The sequence below is a fragment of the Tamandua tetradactyla genome, chromosome 6 (assembly GCF_023851605.1).
Source record: "Tamandua tetradactyla isolate mTamTet1 chromosome 6, mTamTet1.pri, whole genome shotgun sequence".
Classification (NCBI taxonomy): Eukaryota; Metazoa; Chordata; class Mammalia; order Pilosa; family Myrmecophagidae; genus Tamandua; species Tamandua tetradactyla.
In genome coordinates, this window is record NC_135332.1 from 5744855 (window position 1) to 5765915 (window position 21061).

The 21061-nt window shown below is 36.3% G+C and overlaps 1 protein-coding gene across 1 annotated transcript in view; it reads left to right on the forward strand.

The window, feature by feature from the left end:
- The window catches only part of CEP95 (centrosomal protein 95), an 82285-nt gene that overhangs the window by 28869 nt on the left and 32355 nt on the right, over positions 1–21061 (forward strand). The window contains exons 9-11 of the mRNA XM_077163587.1: positions 3550–3662; positions 3915–4044; positions 4886–5039. Of these exons, the coding sequence (XP_077019702.1) occupies positions 3550–3662; positions 3915–4044; positions 4886–5039 (397 nt within the window). The remainder of the gene's footprint in view (positions 1–3549; positions 3663–3914; positions 4045–4885; positions 5040–21061) is intronic.

Genomic DNA, 21061 nt, shown 5'->3' on the forward strand with positions numbered 1-21061 from the left:
AGGAATGCCTAGAGTGTATAATAATAGTGACTAAATGTACGAATTTTAAAAATGTTTTTGCATGAGGAAGAACAAAGGGATGTCATTACTGCAGGGAGCTGAAAATAGATAGTAATCAATATTTTAAAATTTTACCTTATGTGTGAGACTAAAGCAAAAAATGTTTATTTGGTACAAAATTTTTATTTTGACTAGTGCATTTCCTAATATAACTTATGTAAACAGCTTAATTGAACACCATCAGTACATGGAACCTTGAGTAGAACATGAGATTTTGCTGGTTTCTCCAGAGTGGTGGCCCGATAAATCCCAGAGTGATTTGAACAGTGAATAGAAAGTATTTGCAAGGTCCCCTTCGGGGAATGGTGAGAACAGGGGAAAATTCAACTTGTCCATGTTAAATTCTTGATATTCTCACAAGCAGTGCGGACAATGAAAGCTATAGGCTGAGTCCCCAGTCTTGGGGTTTGTTCATATGAAACTTAACCCCACAAAGGATAGGTCAAGCCTACTTAAAATTAGGCCTAAAAGTCACCCCCAAGAGAACCACTTTTTTTGCTCAGATGTGGCCTCTCTCTCCAGCCAACACAACAAGCAAACTCACCACCCTCCCCCTCTGTACGTGGGATGTGACTCCCAGGGGTGTGGACCGTCCTGGCAACGTGGGACAGAAATCCTGGAATGAGCTGAGACTCAGCATCAAGGGATTGAGAAAATCTCGACCAAAAGGGGGAAGAGTGAAATGAGACAAATAAAGTGTCGATGGCTGAGAGATTCCAAATGGAGTCGAGAGGTTATCCTGGAGGTTATTCTTACGCGTTAAATAGATATCACCTTGTTAGTCAAGATGTAGTGGAGAGACTGGAGGGAACTGCCTGAAAAAATGAGCTGTGTTCTAGTAGCCATATTTCTTGAAGGTGATTGTATAATGATATAGCTTTCACAATGTGACTGTGTCATTTTGATAACCTTGTGTCTGATTCTCCTTTTATCTGCCTTATCAGCAGATGAGTAGAACATATGAAATAAAGATCAATAATAGGGGGAACAAATGTTAAAATAAATTTAGAGTGAAATGCTGGTGATCGGTGACAGTGAGGGTTGGAGGGTAATGATATGTATGAATTTTTTTCTGTTTCTTTTTTATTTCTTTTTCTGAATAGATGCAAATGTTCCAAGAAATGATCATGATGATGAATATGCAACTACGTGATGATATTGGGAATTACTGATTGTATATGTAGAACGGAATGATCAAAAGTTACAGTTGTTTGTGTTTGTTTGCTGTTTTTTGGTATTTAAAAAAAAAATTGGGGGGTGCAGCAGAGGCAATTGCCCTAAATGCCTTTTATCAAAAAAGAAGAAAGAGCAAAAATAAGGAATTAACTGTCCACTTGGAAGAACTAGAGAAAGAACAACAAACTAACCCCAAAGCAAGCAAAAGGAAAGAAGTAATGAAGATTAGCGCAGAAATAAATGAAATTGAGAATATGAAAACAATCGAGAAAATCAACAAAACCAGAGTTGGTTCTATGAGAAAATCATAAGATTGATGGACCCTTACTGAGGTTGATAAGAAGAAGAGAGAGGATGCAAATAAATAAAATCAGAAATGGAAGAGGAGACATAACCTGGCCCTACAGAATGTAAAGAAGGTAATGAGAAGTTACTATGAACAACTTTATGCCAATAAACTTTACAATGTGGATGAAATGGACAACTTCCTAGAAAGGCATGTACAACCAGTATTGACTCAAGAAGAAATAAACGACCTCAACAAACCAATCACAAGTAAAGAAATTGAAATCAGGTGTGGGCAGGGCCGTATTCTCTCGAACCTGTAGGGGAGAGTCCTCCGTTCTCTGCTTCTGGTGATTTGCCAGAAATCCTTGGCATTCCTTGGCTTGCAACCGAAACACTTCTGTCTCTGCCTTTATTGTCACATGGCTTTCTCTCCTATATCTATGTGTCCAAATTTACCTCTTCTTATAGGACGTCAGTTATTCTGAATTAGGGCTCACCGTAATCCAGTTTGGTCTCATCTTAACTAATACATCTTCAAAGACCCTGTTTTTCTAAATAAGGTCCCACTCATAGGACAGAGGTTAGGATTTGTATTTATTATTTTGGGGCACAATTCAACCCATAACAGAGCTAGTTTCATTTCTCATGAGGAAGCTGATGTAGAGAAGCTAAGTATCTTGTCTGAAGTCATACAGCTGTTGTAGAGTCAAGATTTGAACTTGGTACTCTGACTTCAGAACCCATTTATGTGTTCTTAAAGAAGTAATTTGAGAATGTAAGAAAGTGTTGGAAGTAAGAACCATCCATCCATATTCCCATTGTTCATTAGCCACAGTTAGTATCTTGGCCTATTTGTCAATACTCTTTTCTCCTTTGGAAAAAAAAGTTCTATTTCTATCTTCTTTGAAAGAAGCACAGGCAGCTATATGCAGAAGATGAATATGTAAATAATGATACATTTTCATTATTAAAAATATTCAAACAATGCAGAAAAAATGTACAAAGATTAAATAAGCACCATTTGCAATTAGTGACCATCATTCTAAACATTCTGTGCATCTGTTCAGATAGGAGGGTGGGTAGATAAAAAGAGATGAAAATGAGATAATAAGAATGGCTACCTTTGGGGGATGGTTGAGGGAATGGTGAGGGCTTCTGAGTTGACCAGCGTGACTTAAATAGGAGTACTTGTTTTGATTAATTCATTGTAGACATTTCTTTAAATTTCAGTAAAATTTATGTATGGGATCATACCATTAGTTACTAAAATGTATTAAATTTAATTTTACTTTAGTAGGAAAAAAATACTGAAGTGAAATGAAAGAGATCTTTAAACATCAAATGAATTTTTCTTCACTCACAAAGAGTCCCATCTGAGATTAAGAAAATAATTAAAAATGTTAATATTCATATTTTAGGAGGTTTCTTTGTTTTAATGGTTTCAATTTTAGACAGTCTCTGTTGACTCCTTAAGATAAAAGATAACAAAATTACAGCATGTATTCTTTCTACCTGTGATTTGGTCATTTTATCATTGTTTGGGTATAGCTGTAATCTCTGAATGATTTTTATTAGGGAATTCCTGCTTTTATGTTTGAATGGTATTTTGACTTTTTCTAATATTCCGGAGACCTGTTATTTTTCGCAGTGCAGGTTTGTAGATATTGTTTCATTCCTTTGGCATCTGGTATGTCAGAAAGGGGTATTTTGACAAATGTAGTAAACAAAGAAACAAACATGAAGAATGAAGAGAGCTAGCTTTGTGCTGTGAACCACCCTCATGACTCATTTGTGCCATGAGCAATTTTCAAATTTAAAATTGAATTTTCAGTTCTCCAGCATGAAGATTCAGAGATTTCAGCTATACTTGGACAATGATAAAATGACCAAATCACAGGTGGAAAGTATTCATGTTATTTTTCATCTCAAAGGAGTCAATAGAGACTGTTACCCACCAAAAAAAGTTCTTATTTTTATTTGCTGTCTTTGTGGTTTTTTTAAATCAACTCTTTTCTTTTTTAATAGGAACCGGATGATAGAATTCTCTTAATTTCCAAGCTACCTAAAGATAGTAAACAGGAAATTTGTCCAGCTCAAGTCCAAGGCCATAGGATAAGAAGGCTTCCCAAAGAAAAACGGTAACGTTACTACAGGCTTTTATGCTTCCAATCTATTTGCAAAGGTATTTGAAAAGTAAGGGATGTAAACTCCAAATTTAGCTCTGAAAACCAGTATAAAATATTTTTTTAAATCGCTTTTTTTTGACGCATGGTCAGGGAATCCAACCCAGGTCTCTCACATGGAACTACCTGTGCACCCTAAAGCAGTTATTTTGAATCAAGTAACATACACTTGGAAACTTAGTTGTCACATGGCCACTTTCATTACAGATCTGAAAACAAATCTGCAGACTCATCCTGGGATTCACCTTTTCCCCAGAGGTTAAGAAACAGGTTAACGGAACAAGAATTACATGCAGTATCAGAGAAACTCTCTCAACGGCTTTCTGAACTAGATTGGGTAAGTCTTATTTTTATCTGATTTGATATTGCCATGGCATGTTAAGTATTTATTTGGATTCCAAATTGAAGGTATAAGTTAAGCTTAAGTTATTGGAAAATGTTCCATAAATCAGGTAGAACATAGCATGAACAATGATGCCTTTCATAATATATACAAATTTGGTACAAATTTATCAAGTTTTATTGAATTCTGATGAAAACTAAACACATTATTGTGTTAAACAGTTTATCTTAAGATATATCTATATAGTTTCTCCTTGCCACTAAAGACATATCTATAAAATTAGGTAGATCAGTGGTTCTCATAAAATAAAATATTACAATTTTGGGTTTTCATCAGATAAATGTATCAAATTCCAATGTATCTTACTCTAAAGTTTATTGAAATTGAATAATCAGGACAGGTATACCCTTTAAAAATTAAACATATTGCTGATGAGCAATACCTGGTAAGGAAGCAGTTTTGGTCCAGGAAAGATAGTTTATTGGATTGGACATAATGTACTAACCAATGTGTATCTGCTCCTGACTATGTAAGATGCCTCCTGCATGAAATGGAAATGAATGTCAGCCAATTAAAATATTTCTTCATTTGATCCCATGTTTGCCCTATATAGGCAACCTCCTTGTATCCCTTCTATTTTCTGAATGGGATGATGCCCAGTTCACAAAACACTCAATAATGCTGAATCCTAAATTGCAAAACAAAACAAAAACGTGCATAAGTATCTGAAACTTGTTTAGTTAGACCTACTTATAAGAGAAAGTTTTTAATCTACTCCTATGAACCTATATTTTGCTGAATTCAATGAAAGATGTTGAAAATATTTTTTCAATAGATGTTAAAAAGTGCCTTGGGTAATCACATTAAAGAAAAGACTCACTATAAAGAAGAGGATGCTGGAAATGAAGAAGTGGAGTGTGGACATGATGAAGCACTATCTCAGCATAGTGACAGCATTATGGAATATGGACCAAAGAAGCTTAGAACAGGTACTTCACCCACAGAGGTCCTAGAATGAGGACATCCACTTGAACTGTGTAGGCCATTTCCCATTGTTGTTGTGGTTGCTTTTACTTTTTTTTTCATTAGGAAAGTTGCAGTTTTACAGAAAAATCATGCCGAATGTACTGAGTTTCCATATACCCCATGCCCATACACACACACTCTTCCCAATTATAAATGCTTTGCATTAACTGTGATCGTTTGTTACAATTGATGAAACAATATTATTGTAATTGTACTATTGACCATAGCCCATAGATAACAAGAGGGTTCACTTTTTGTTTTGTACAGGTCTGTGCTTTTTTAAAAATTTTATTCTGGTAGCATTCATATATAACCTAAAATTTCCCATTTTAACCACTTCCAAATATGCAACTGACTGGCATTCATTACTTTAGCAATGTTTTGCTACCATCACCAACATCCATTACCAAAACTTTTCCATCACCCCAAACAGAAACTGTGTGTCAGTTAAGCATTAACTCTCCATTCTCTACCCCCACCATAACTCCTAGTGACCTGTGTACTAGTTTCTGATCCTGTGAATTTGCATACTATGTTTCATATAAGCAAGATCATATGACTTTTGTCCTTTTGTATCTGGCTTATTTCATCATGTCTTCAGGATTCATCTGTGTTGTCACGTGTATCAAAACTTCATTGCTTTTTATAGCTGAATAATATTCCGTATATATAGACCACATTTTGTTTATCCATTCATCTGTTGATGGACACTTGGGTTATTTCCACCTTTTGGCAATTGTGATTAATGCCACTCTGAACATGAGTGTGCAAATATCTGTTTGAGTCTCTGCTTTTAGTTCTTTTTGGTCTATCCCTAGATGTTGGATTGCCGGGTCATATGGTAATTCTATGGTTAACTTTCTAAGAAACTGCCAAACTGCTTTCCACAATTTTACATTCCCACCAATAAAGAATGAGCATTCCTACTTCTCTACATCCTCTCCAACACTTGATGTTTTCCATTTTTTTAGTAGTAGCCATTCTAGTGGGTGTGCAATGGTATTCATTATGGTATTGATATGCATTTCCTTAGTGACTAATGCTTTTGAACATCTCTTTATGTGCTTATTGCCCATTTGTTTGTCTTCTTTGGAGAAATGCCTTTTTAGTCTTTTGCCCATTTGTTAATTGGGTTGTTTGTCTTTTTTACCCTTGAGGTATAGGATTTCTTTAAATATCCTGGATATTAAATCCTTATCGGATATGTGTTTTCCAAATAATTTTTCCCATTCTGTAAGTTGTATTTACTTTCATAATAAAAGTGCTTTTTAATTTCATTTAAAAATTTTTTTATTTTTATAAATGAACACACCAGCTATCCCTCTTCCCTAGTAACTTCTTACCCATTTCCTATCTCTGTGGATTTGCTATTTCTAATCATGTCTTTTAAGTGATAGCATACAATTTTTGTCTTTATGCATCTTGCTTATTTCACTTAGCATAATGTTTCAAGATTCTTCCATGTTGCAGCATGTCACAACTTCAGTTTTTCTTATGGCTGAATAATATTCCATTGTATGTATGTACTGCATTTTGTTTATCCATTCATTTGTTGATGAGCACTGGTTGTTTCCAGCATTTGACAGTTGAGATAATATTGTTATAAATATTGGTGTACAAATATTTGTTTGCAATCCTGTTTTTATTCTCTCTGGGTATATACCTAGAAGTGGAATTGCCAGGTCGAGTAAGAATTCCAAATTTAACTTTTAAGGAACGGCCATAGTGCTTTCCATAGTCTTGCACCATTTTATATTCCAACCATTGATGCACTAGAATCCCAGTTTCTTTGCATCCATTCCAACACTTAGTATTCATTTTTTTAGTAATCCTTGTGGCTCTGAAAAGGGGTATTTCATTATAGTTTTAGTTTTCATTTCCCTAATGACTGATGATGTTGAACATCTTTTCGTGTCTAACTTATTGGCCATTACTATATCTTCTTTGGAGAAATATTTATTCACGTTCTTTGCCCTTTTTCAGTTGGGTTGTCTTTTTATTGTTGAGTTGTAGGATTTCTTTATATGTTCTAGATATTAAAGCCTTATTGCCTTTATGGTTTTAAACTGTTTTCTCCCATTCTGTAGGTTGTCTTTTCACTTTCTTAATTTTCTTCAGTGTACCAAAGTTTTTAATTTTGATGGAATCAAATGTATCTATTGTTTCTTTTATTGTTCATGGTTTTGGTGTCATATCTAAAAATCCATTGTCAAATCTCAAGTCATGAAGATTTGCCCCTATGTTATCTTCTAAGGATTTTATATTTTTAGCCCTTATATTTAGGTTTTTGATCCGTTTTGAGTTGATATATGTATATGGTGTGAGGAAGTGGTCTAACGTCATTCTTCTCCATGTAGATGTCCAGTTTTTCTAATACCATTTGTTGAAGAGACTATTCCTTCCTGCCGCATGTACTTAGAACCCTTGTAAAAAATAAAAAATAAAATAAAAAATCAATTGGCTGGGCGGTCAGGCCATGGTGGCTTAGCAGGCAGAGTTCTCACCTACCATGCTGGAGACCTGGGTTCAATTCCCGGTGCCTTCCCATGCAAAAGAAAATCAGTTAGCCATAGATAGGTAGATTTATTTCTGAACTTTCAGTTCTACTTCATTATTTGTCTTTCTGCCAATACCTTCCTTCCTTCATTCCTTCTTACTGCTGAATAATATTCCCTTGTGTGTATATACTGCATTTTGTTTATTTATTCATTGGTTGATGGACACTTGGGTTGTTTCTATCTTTTGGCCGTGGTAATAATGCTCCTGGTGTGCAAATTGTCTGTTTGTGTCCCTGCTTTCAGCTCTTCTGGATATATCCCACATAGCAGGATTACGGATCATAAGTCAACTTTATATTTACTTATTATTATAAATCAAATTTATAATAATTTGATTATTGCTACTTAGTAATACAACTTAAAATCAGAAAGTATGAGTCCTCCAACCCTGTTCTTTTTCAAGGTTGTTTTGACTGTATATGGCCACTTGCAATTCCATACAAATTTGAGAATTGGTTTTTTTACTTCTGGAAAAAAAATGCTGCTGGAATTTTAATAGAGATTACATTGAATTTGCATATTACTTTAGGTAATACTGACTAATTAACAACGTTAACTCTTCCAATCCATGAACATGGAATGTCTTGCCATTTATTTAGGTCTTCTTTAACTTATTTCAGCAGTGTTTTGTAGTTTTTGGTGTACAAATCTTTTTTTAATGCAATTTTATTAAGACTTATTCATATACCATACAGTCCATCCAAAGTATACAGTCAGTGGCTCACAGTATCATTAGATAGTTGTGTATTTGTCACCACGATTGATTTTATAACATTTTCATTACTCCAAAATAAAATGAAAAGAAAACCCAAAACTTCCCATATCTCTAATTATCCCCCCTTTTATTGTCCCCTTGCATTGGTGTGACACATTTGTTATTGTTGGTGAAAAAATATTAAGATATAGTCCATAGAATGCAATTGATACGTTTTTTTTCCATATACCACCCATTATCAACTCTCTACAGCACTGTCGTGCATTTGTTCTAGCTCATGAAATAACTTTTTAATATTTTTCCTATTATGGGGTTTGATTCCCTGACCACTCACCCAAAAATATATATACATTTCTGCTGTTAATCACAGGCATCATCCACCGCAAGATTCACTGTGTTATACAGTCCCATGTTTTAACCTCTAGCTTTCCTTCTGGTAATATACATAGCTCTTAACTTCCCCTTTCAGCCATATTCACACACAATTCAATACAGTTAAACTTCCAATAATGTGCTACCATCACCTCTATCCATTTCCAAACATTTAAATTCAACCAAGTTAAAAATTCTGCACATACTAAGCAACCACTCTCCATTCTCTGGTTACATTCTGTCTTCTGGTAATATATAATATAAATTTTATCTCTTTGAGTTTTCATATTGTAATTAGTTCATATTAGTGAGATCATACAATATTTGTTGTTTTGTATCTGACTTATTTCACTCAACATAATGTCCTCAAGATTCATCCGTGTTGTCACATGCTACAACTCTTCATTCCTTCTTACTGCTGAATAATATTCCCTCATGTGTATATGCTGCATTTTGTTTATTTATTCATTGGTTGATGGACACTTGGGTCGTTTCCATCTTTTGGCCGTGGTAATAATGCTCCTGGTGTGCAAATTGTCTGTTTGTGTCCCTGCTTTCAGCTCTTCTGGATATATCCCACATAGCAGGATTACAGGATCATAAGTCAACTTTATATTTACTTTTTTGAGGAACTACCAAATTGTCTTCCACAGTGGCTATACCATTTTCAGTTCCCACCAGCAGTGAATAAGCATTTCTGTTTCTCCACATCCTCTCCAACACTTGTAGTTTCCTGTTTGTTTAATAGCACCCATTCTAATAGGTGTGAGGTAGTATCTCATTGTGGTTTTATTTTGTATTTCCCTAATAGCTAGTAAAGATGAGCATCTTTTCATGTGGTTTTCAGCCATTTGTACTTCTCTTCACAAAAATGTCAATTCACGTCTTTTGCCCATTTTTAAATTTGGCTGTTTGTCTTTTTATTGTTCAGTTGTAAGATTTCTTTATGTATTCTGGATCACAAACCCTTATCAGGTGGTTTCCAAATATTTTTTTCCCATTGACAGCTGCCTTTTTACTCTTTTGACAAAGTCCTTTGAAGCACAGAATTATTCAGTTTTGAAGGGGTCTCATTTATCCATTTTTTCTTTCGTTATTTGTGCTTGGGTTTAAGGTCTAGGAAACTATAGCCTATCACCAGATCTTGAAGATGTGTCCCTGCATTTTCTTCTAGGAGTTTTGTATGGGACTAGGTCTTATATTTAGGTCTCTGATCCAATTTTTAAAAATTGTTTTATTATGAAAAATAAAATACATACAAAAAAGCGGTAAATTTCAAAGCACACCATAGCAATTAGTTATAGAACAGATTTCAGAATTTGGTATGGATTATAGTTTCACAATTTTAGGTTTTTCCTTCTGGCTGCTCCAAGACACTGGAGACTAAAAGAAATATCAATATAATGATTCAGAAGTCATGCTCGTTTGTTAAATCCTATCTCCTCTTTTATAGCTCCACCTTCTCTGATCTTTTTTTAAAATTATTCATGTTTTTATTGATATTGTATTATATATTCATATACCATGTAATCATCCAGAGTGTACAATCAGTGGTTCACAATATCATCATATGCATTTATCATCACACTGGACTTTTTTTCTTTTTTGTGAAAAATAACTTATATACAAAAAAGCAATACATTTCAAAGCACTTGCAACACTTAGTTATAGAACAGATTTCAGAGTTTGGTACACATTGATTGTGTACCAAACAATGCCACAATTTTAGATTTTTACTTCTAGCTGCTCTAAGATACTGAAGACTAAAAGAAATATCACTATAGTGATTTAACAATCATACTCATTTGTTAAGCCCTACCTTCTCTGTATAACTCCACCATCACCTTTGATCTTTCTCCTACTCTTTAGGGGTATTTGGGCTATGCAGATTCTAACTGTTTAATATTGGAAGGGGCTATCAGTAAAATGGGGTAGGGAGATAAACTGTCTGATGTTCTGGAGAGGCTGGCCCCATTACATTTCAGGACTTATTAGGTCCGGGGACCCGCTGGAGGCTGTTATGTTTCTGGAGAGTTTCTTTAGTGCATGGAACCTTTGTACAAAGAATCTTATATAATGCCCTAGACGTTCTTTAGGATTGGCAGGAATGGTTTTGGTTGGGGTATGGCAAGTTATAGGTAGCAGTGTCTAATGGAAGCTTGCGTACAAGTGACCTCCAAAGTCGTGTCTCAATTCTATTTGAACTCTCTCAGCCACTGATAGCTTATTTGTTATACTTCTTTTCCCCCTTTTGGTCAGGATGGCATTGTTGATCCTACAGTGCCAGGGATAGGGAGTCACTCCCTGGAATCCTGGGAGTCATTTCCCATGCCACTAGGAACTTTCACCCCTGGACGTTGTGTCTCACATGGGGGGAGGGCAGTGATTTCACTTGCAGGGTTCGGCTTAGTGAGAGAGAGGCCATATCTGAGTAAGAAAACTCAGTAACTCTTAGGCATACCTATAGATAGGCTAAGTGTCTCTCTTGCATACATAAACTTCACAAGAACAAGCCTCAAGATCAAGGACTTGGCCTGTAGATTTGGGTGTCCCTAATGTTTGACATAGTATCAGGGGTTTCCCTGCTAATCAAGTTTTTCTCCCATCCCTCAGGGGACTTTGCCAATACTTTTTGATTATCTTCTTAATATACTCTGGGATATATCTAGGCATTACATTAAGCAATACAGGATTAAAGACCCTCATTCTTATTCAGGACTCCCTGTGTTTGGGTTGTTTTCTTATTTTTTTAAACTTTTTATTGTGTAATATAACATATATACAAAACAAAGAGAGAAGTAAAGCAATAGTTTTCAAAGCACTCTTTAACAAGTAGTTACAGGATAGATCCTAGAGTTTGTCATGGGCTACCTTTGATCCTCTCAGATTTTTCCTTCTAATTGCCCCAGAATATAGAAGGCTAGAAGGCATAAGTATCTTTTTATCATGACAATAGACTTTTTTGTGAAAAATAATATATATATATACAAAAAAGCAATGAATTTTAAAGCACAGCACCACAATTGGTTGTAGAACGTATCTGAGAGTTTGGCATGGGTTACAATGCTGCAATTTTAAGTTTTTACTTCTAGGTTCTCTAAGATACTGGAAACTGAAAGAGATATCAATTTAATGATTCAGCTGTCATATTTATTTGTTAAATCTTACCTTCTCTGTATAACTCCACCATCACCTTTGATCTTTCTATCCCTCTCTTTAGGGGCCTATGGCCCTTATAACTTTTTCACGTTGAAAGGGTGTGTCAGTAATATGGGGTAGGGAGATGGAACTGTCTGCTGTTGTGGAGAGGCTGAGCCCCCTAGGTTTCAGGAGTTATCTGGTCCAGGGACCCATTTGGATGTTGTGGTTTCTGGAAAGTTACTCTAGTGCATGAAACCCTTGTGGGGTCTTATATATTGCCCTAGGTGTTCTTTAGGATTGGCTGGAATGGTCCTGTTTGGGGTTTGGCAGGTTATCATAGGTAGCAATGTCTAACCGAAACTTGTGTAAGAGCAACCTCCAAAGTAGCCTCTAGATTCTATTTGAACTCTCTCTGCTGCTGATACTTTATTAGTTACACTTCTTTTTCCCTTTTTGGTCAGGATGGAATTGTTGATCCCAAAGTACCAGGGCTGAATTCATCCCTGAGAGTCATCTCCCATGCCACCAGGGAAACTTTTGCCCCTGAATGTCATGCCTCACATGGTGGGGTAGGTAATGATTTCACTTTCAGAGTTGGGCTTTGAGAGTTTGAGGCCACATCTGAGCGACAGAAGTAACTCTTAGGCATACCTATAGGTAAGCTAAGCTTCTCTGCTACCTGCATAAGCTTCACAAGAGTAAACCTCAAGATCAAGGGCTTGGCCTATTGATTTGGGCATCCCTAAAGTTTGACACAGTATCAGGGAATTCCCTGATGGTAAACTTTAATACTTCCATATTTTTTCTCCCATCCCTCAAGGGACTTTGCCAGTACCTTTTTGATTATCTGCTTAATATACTCTAGGATGTATCTAGGCATTACATTAAGCTATACAAGATTAAAGGCCTTTTTTCTTATTCTGCACACCCAGTGTTTCAGTTGTTCAAATGAGCTATACAGATAGGTGGAGTTAGATTATGTGATATAGAAAGTTTAGGTTCCAGATGAAATACACCTTTCTTCCTTTGGTCTCAAAGTGTATGTGTGGTTCTAACATATAGACATATTCCTTACCCCTGTATTCTGAATTACTTTAACCATGACCTGATCGGCTTCATTCTTATCTCAGATATCAGGTGTACACACACACACACACACGCGCGCGCGTGCGCGCACACACACACACACACATATAAAACAGCCTCTTGAAATCCGGAAATAATAATTACTACTCTACAGTAGATGTGGCTGCTATAAAAGCTTACAGTCTAGCCCCCTGTTTTCTTATAAGCATTTTCTAAAGGAGACCATACTATAATTGTTCTTTTGTTTCTGGTTTATTTTGCCTCGCCACGTGTCCCACATGTTCATTCACACATTCACATCATTGCATGCCTCACGACTTCATTCCTGTTTACAACAGCACATTTGTTCATATGTATACACCATCGTTCACCAATCTACTTCTCAATCAGTACATTCTTCAGCCATCTGCGTTCATCAGACACTATGTATAGTATCCAAAGTGCACAGTCCATCAACACTCTCAATTTCAGATAATTTCATTGTTCCCAAGAGAAAGATAACCAATAATCACCTATAGGAAATCTAAACCTCCTCTTTACTCTTGTCCCTCCCCCTATTATTTAGTGCTGGTGTTTTCCTGTTAAACATAGCCCATAGCATGCAATAGCAGTTTTCCCCCTGAAAACTTAATGTATTAAGGACTTAATACATTAATACCTGGACTTAAATACTCTTTGTCCAAGAACTGTATCTGTGAAGTAATTCTTGCAAGATCTAATTCGTATTTCTGGTGTTAATCAGTGGGACACATAGGTCTGTACAACCCCTTTCAATCTTGTTCATCTTCTATATGGTAATATACTTATAGACCCACTAGGGAACTGCCTTCCGTCCTATCTATTCCCTTACACTGGAGTTCAACCTCAGTAACTAACGGTTCACCCATGTCTAGTTTCTATGTATCTCTAAGTCCCCTATATTCTGTATTAAAAGCCTCTAATTATACCTTTATGCTGGTCATAAAAGTGGAATCATACATATCTATCCTTTTGTGTCTGGCTAATTTCACTCAGCATTGTGTACTCAAGGTTCATCCATCTTGTCATGTCCTTCAGGACATCATTTTGTCTTATAGCTGCATAACATTCCATCATGTGTATATACCACATTTTGTTGATCCACTCGTCTGTTAATGGGCATTTGGTTTGTTTCCAGCTTTCGGCAGTTCTGAAGATGCTGCTATGAACATTGGTGTGCAAATGTCTGTTTGTGTCATTGCTTTCAGCTGTTCTGGGTATATACCAGGTAGTGCTATTGCTGGGTCATAGGGCAACTTGATATTTAGTTTCCTAAGGAACCACCAGTCTTCCATAGTTGCTACACCAGTATACATTTCCACCAGCAGTGCATAAGTGTCCCAGTTTCACCACATCCTCTCCAACATTTATAGTTTCCTGTTTGTTTAATAGCAGCTATTCTTATAGGTGTTAGATGGTATCTCATTATAGTCTTCATCTGCATTTCCCTTATAGCCAATGAAAATGAGCATCTCTTCATGTGCTTTTGAACCATCTGTATTTGCTTCAGAAAAATGCCTGTTCATATCTTTAGCCCATTTTATAATTGGGTTGTTTGTGCTTTTGTGTTGATTTGTGTGATTTCTTTGTATGTATAGGTAATCAAACCTTTGTCTAATATATAATTTCTAGATATTTTCTCCAGAAAATGTCCAAATTAAAGCAAGACTATAAAAATGTCCAATCTAAGGCATCAGGGACAGATTCCTTGATTCAAAAAGGCCGATGACCTTCAGGGTTTCTCTCTCAATTGGATCCACTAGGAAAATTTTTCCTTCCTGTCCTTGCAACCTGAGCTCTGCTGGTCTACAGGGTTAAATCCTAGAAGGGGGAGTTCTTCCATCCAGAGAAACAACAATGATTCCATTGAACTAGAATCTAAGACTGCCACCTGGTCACTTTGGACTGTTTATGCCTCTGGATCAACAAGCCAAGAAGGGGATTATTTTACTGGCTGGGGTGATTGACCCTGATATCGGGGAAATAGGACTGCAGCTATATGATGGAGGTAAAGAAGAGTTTTCCTGGAATGTAGGCGATCCCCTAAGGTGTCTCTTAGTATTACCATGCCCTGTGATTAAAATCAATGGAAAACTGCAACAGCCCAATCCAGGCAGGACTGCCAATGGCTCTGAAACTTCAGGAATGAAGGTTTGGGTCACCCCACTAGGCAAAGAGCCACAGTCAGCTGAGGTGCTTGTGGAGGGTAAAGGGAACATGGAATGGTTAGTGAAAGGTAGTGATAAATATGAACTATGACCATGTGGTCAGTTACAGAAACGAGGACTGTAATGGTATGAATATTTCTTCCTTGCTTTTTAATTAGTATCTGTGTATTTATACATAAATCAAATATCTGTTTTCCTCTTTATTTTACCCCCTTTATCATATGACATAAGCTGTTTTGTTCATGTTATAGTATTTAAGTTGTAAGATATCAAGTTTAAGAGTGAATATTACCCAAGGATTTTCATCCTATTTTGGAGAAGTTTAATGTGTTTCTGATTGTACACAGGACAGTTGAATATTGTTTGGGTAAGGGAAAAAAATGTGTCTGTTATTGTATTCTGTTTAGAGATTAAGTATGGTTTAAGGTGATGTGTGTAGCTGCCAAGTTGACAAGGGTGGACTGTGATGGTCAGTTTCATCTGTCAACTTGACCAGGTGGTGGTGTCCGGTTGTCTGGTCAGGCAAGCCCTGGCCTTTCTGCATCCACAGCTCATTGCATCTGCAAGCAGCATATGGGAGTGTCTTCTGCAATGAGTGACACTTAATCTAATCACCAGGTTTTTAAGGAGGATTCGGAAGAAACAATTGCTCTTTCTGCTTCAGCCAGCCAGCCTCTCCTGAGAATTCATTGAGAACCTTCATTGGAGCTGCCAGCTTGCAGCCTGCCCTACAGATCTTGGACTCTTACATCCCCAAGGTTGCATGAGATACTTTTATAAATCTTGTATTTACGGATAATCTCCTGCTGATTCTTTTTCTCTGGAGAACCCTAGCTAATACAGAATGTGAGAGAGGCATCCTCTTTCATTCTTTTGTATATGAATTTCCATTTCTCCCAGCACCATTTATTGAAGAGTCTGTTTTGTCCCAGTTAAGTGGGAGCCTTGTCAAAAATTAATTGACTGTGGTAGTTCAGTGGTAGAATTTTCACCTGCTACACAGGAGACCTGGGTCTGATTCCCAACACATGCACCACCACCACCCCCCGCCCCCAGCCACCAAAGAAGAGTCAGTTGACTATAGATCTAAGGGTCTATTTCTAAACTGTTCAATTCCATTGATTTATATGCTTGTCTTTATGCTAGTACCGTGCTGTTTTGACCATTGTGAATTTATAATATGCTTTAAAAACCAGGAAATGTAATTCTTCTCTTTCAAGGTGTTTCTGGCTTTTTGAGGCCCCTTACCCTTCCAAATAAATTTGATAATTAGCTTTTCCATTTCTGCCAGGTAGGCTGTTGGAATTTTGATTGCATTGAATCTGTAGATCAGTTTGGATAGGATTGATATCTTAACAAGGTTTAGCCTTACAATCCATGAACACGTAATGTTTTTCCATTTATTTAGGTCTTTGATTTCTTTTAGCAATGTTTGGTAGTTTTCTGTGTACAAGACCTTTATATCCTTAAGTTTATTCCTGGATATTTGAATCTTTTAGTTGCTATTACAAATGGAATATTTTTCTTGATTACCTCCTTGGATGGCTCATTACTAACTCATAGGAACACCACTGATTTTTACATGTTGATCTTGTATCCTGCCACTTTGTTGAATTTGTTTATTACTCTAGTTTGTTGAAGATTTGGGGTCTTTCTAAATATACGATCATGTCATCTGCAAATATTGAAAGTTTTACTTCTTCCTTTCCAATTTGGATGCTTATTTTTTTTTCCTTGCCTAATTGCTCTACTTAGAACTTTTAGCACAACGTTGAATAAAGGCGGTGACAGTGGGCATCCTTGTCTTGTTCCTGATCTTAGAGGGAAAGCTTTCAGTTTCTTATCATTGAGTATGATGTTAGCTGTGGGTTTTTCATATAGGCCCATTATCATGTTCAGGAATTTTCTTCGATTTCCACCTTTCGAAGTGTTTTTATTAAGAAAGGATGCTGAATTTTGTCAAATGCCTTTGCTGTGTCAGTTGAGATAATGATGTGGGGTTTTCTTCACTTTTGATTTGTTAATGTGGTGTATTACATTATAATAGATTTTCTTATGTCAAAACACCATTACATACCTGGAATAAAACTCACTTGGTCATGGTGTATGATTCTTTTAATGTGCTGTTGGATTTGATTTTCATGGATTTTGTTAAGGATTTTTGTATCTATATTCATTAGAGAGATTGGGCTGTAGTTTTCTTGTAGTATCTTTATCAGACTTTGGTATTAGGATGATATTGGCTTCAAAGAACGAATTAAATAGTGTTCCCTCTTTTTCAGTTTTTTGGAGGAGTTTGAACAGGGTTGGAATTCTTCTTGGAATGCTTAGTAAAATTCACCTGTGAAGCCATCTAGTCCTAGGCTTTTCATTGTTGGGAGGTTTTTGATGAGTGATTCAGTCTCTTGTGGTTGGTTTGTTGAGGTCTAATATATCTTCTCAAGTCAATGTAGGTTATTTGTGTGTTTCTAGGAAATTTCCCATTTCATCTAAGTTGTTTAGGTTGTTGGCATACAATTGTCTTAGTAACCTCTTAAGATCTTTTTTATTTCTTCAGGGTCCATGATAATGACCCACTCTCATTTCTGATTTTATTTATTTTCATCTTCTCTCTTTTTGTCTTTGTCAGTCTAGCTAAGGTTTTTTTTTTGTTTTGTGTTGTTTTTTAGTTTATTGATCTTCTCAAATAAAACCAACTTTTGGTTTTATTGAGTCTCTAATTTTTTTTTTTTGTTGTTCTCCATTTCATTTATTTCCGTTCTATTTCTTTCTGCTTGCTTTGGAATTAGTTATTTCTCTAGTTTCTCCAGTGGTTCAGTTAGGTCTTTGATTTTTAGATCTTTCTTTTTAATGTGGGAATTTAGAGCTCTGAATTTCCCTCTGAGCACAGTACTTATGCATTCCATAAGTACTGATATATGTGCTTTCATTTTCACTTCTCTTGGGATATTTACTCATTTCTCTTGAAGTCTCTTCTTTAACCCACTGATTGTTTAAGAACTTGTTGTTTAACATCCATATATTTGTGAAATTTCCCATTTTCTGGTCGTAATTGATTTCCAGCTTCACTCCATTATGACCCAAGCAAGTGCTTAGTATAATTTCAGTCTTTTTACGTTTATTGAAACCTGTTTTGTGCCACAGCATTTGTTCTGTCCTGGGGATTATTCTACAAGCACCTGATAAGAATGTATTTCCTGCTGTTTTGGGGTGCAATATCTATAAGGTCTAGTTCATTTATCTTATTATTAGGTTCTGTTTCCTTATTGATCCTCTGTTTAGATGTTCTGTCCACTGAAAAGAGTGGTGTGTTGAAGTCTCCTGCTATTATTGCAGAGACGTCTATTATTTCCTTCAGTTTTGCCAGTGTTTGCCTTCTGGGGCTGCTTGATTCGGTGCATAAGTATTTATAATTGTTATTTCTTCAATATAGTGAATTGCCCCTTATATTTATATATAGTCTCCTCTTTTGTTTCTTATAACATTTTTGCATTTTAAGGTCTATTTTGTCTGATTTTAATATAACTACCCAGCCTTTTTTTAGTTCTGCCTGCCTTGAATATTGTTTTGGTTTGCTAATACTGCCAGAATATTAATATAGCTACCCCAGGTTTTTTTTTTTTTTTAGTTACTGCTTGCCTTGAATATTGTTTTGATTTGTAATACTTCCAAAATGCAATATACCAGAAATGGAAAGGCTTTTAAAAAGGGAATTTCTTAAGTTATGATTTTACAGTTCTATGGCCATAAAAATGTCCAAAGTAAGGCATCCAGAGAAAGATACCTTGACTCAGGAAAGGTCAAAGGGTCCAGAACACTTCTGTCAGCTGGGAAGGCATATGGCTAGTGTCTCCTGGGGTCTTTGGCTTCTGGTTTCAAACAGCTTCCATAGGGGCATTTTCTTTCTGCATCTCCAAACATCTGGATCTTTTGTTGGTTCTGTGCTTTCTCAAAAATGTTTCCCCATTTAAAGGACTCCAGTAAACTAATCAAGGCCCAGCTTGAGTGGGCAGGCTCACATCTCCATCTAATCAAAAGGCCACACCCACAATTGGATGTGCCACATCTCCGTGAAAGTGATTTAATCAAATGGGTGTTTCACATCTCCATGGAAACAATCCACTCAAAATTTCCCACCCTAAAGAATAGGATTGAAACATGGCTCTTCTGGGATACATAATAACTTCAAACTGGAACAAATATCTTATTACATCCTTTCACTTTCAACCTATTTGTATCATTGGGTCAAAAGTGAGTCTCTTGTAAACAGCATGTAGATAGGTTTTTTTTTTAATCCATTCTGCCAATCAGTGTCTTTTGATTGAATATAGTGATTATCTTCTTCTTCTTATTACTTGAAATTTTGGATTATCTTCCAAAGTTACTACTGTAAAGGCAGTACTTACATCAACCATTTTATCCTTTGGCTTTTATTTGTCAGATTTATTTTTTTTCTCTCTTTTTATCCTTTTAGTTACCCTTCCCAATATGCTTCATTTCTATACCCTCTGTGCTGTTTGAATCTGTGGTGGACCCCAGAAAGCCATGTCCTCTAATCCTCATTCAATATTGCTGGCTGGGCTTTTTGATTGTTCCCATGGAGATGTGACTCACCCTATTTTGGATATTAACTTTGATTAAAGGGGAATGTGACTCCACCCATCCAGATAGGCCTTGACTAAAATCCTTAAAAGAGAAACATTTTTGAAGAGTCCCTTTTAGAGCCATGAGAACCAGAGTCCACCAGCCAGCGACCTTTGGAGATGAAGGAGAATGCCCCTGGAGGAGCTCCATGAAGCAAGAGGCCTGGAGAGGAAGCTAGTAGAGGTTGCCCTGTTCTCCATGTACCTTCCCAGTTGAGAGAAAAACCCTGAACTTCATCAGCCTTTCTTGAGTGAAGGTAAGTAACCTCTTGTTGGTGCCTTAATTTGGGCATTTTCATAGACTTGCTTTAATTTGGACATTCTCATTACTTTAGACCTGTAAACTTGCAACTTAATAAATTCCCCCTTTTAAAAGCCCCTCCATTTCTGGTGTATTACATTCCAGCAGCTAGCAAACTAGAACACCCTCCTCCAGACATCTCTTTCTATCTTTTCAGCCTTTAGTAGTCTTGTAGGGCTGGTCTCTTGTTAATGAACTCTCTCAACTTCTGTTTATCCTGTGAAATTTTAAACTCTTCCCTCATTTTTGAAGGACAGCATGCAGGGATGACGGTTCTTTGGCTAGCAATTTTTTTCTTCAGTAACTTAAATATATTGTACCACTACATTCTTACCTCCATGGTGTGTGATAAAAAAATCAGCACTAAGTCTTTTTGACATCCTTTGTATATGAAGAATCACTTGCTCTTGCTGCTTTCAAAATTCCTCCTTCTCTTTGCATTTGACAGTCTGATTAGTATATGTCTTGATTAGATCTGTTCGGATTTATTCTATTTAAAGTATATGGCCTTCAGTTTGCCTATTTTTTTCTTTTATAAGGTTTGGGGACTTTTTGCTATTAGTTTCCTCAAATCTTCTCCTGGCTGTTTTCTCCTCTCTCTCTTCTCTCGACACCTGTGTTGTGTATGTTTGTGCACTTTGTGTGTCAATCATTTGCCTGAGATCCTGCTCAAATTTTTCCATTTTTCCTTCATTTGTTCTTATTTGCCTGTTGGAATTCAGTTGCTCTCCTGTAAGCTCACTGATCCTTTCTTCTCTGTCTTCAGATCTGCTCTTCTGTTTCTCTACTATGTTTTTTAATTTCATCTTCAGGTCTTTTATTCCATAAGGTCTGTTTCTATGTATTGTTTTTGAAGTCATCTTTAATGCCCTTGTAGTGTCTTCTCGATATCCTTTATCTCTTTAGGTATATTTCCTTCGTTCCCTTGAATTTATTTAGAGATTGTTTGAACACCTTTGATTAGTTGTCTAAATTGCGTCTCC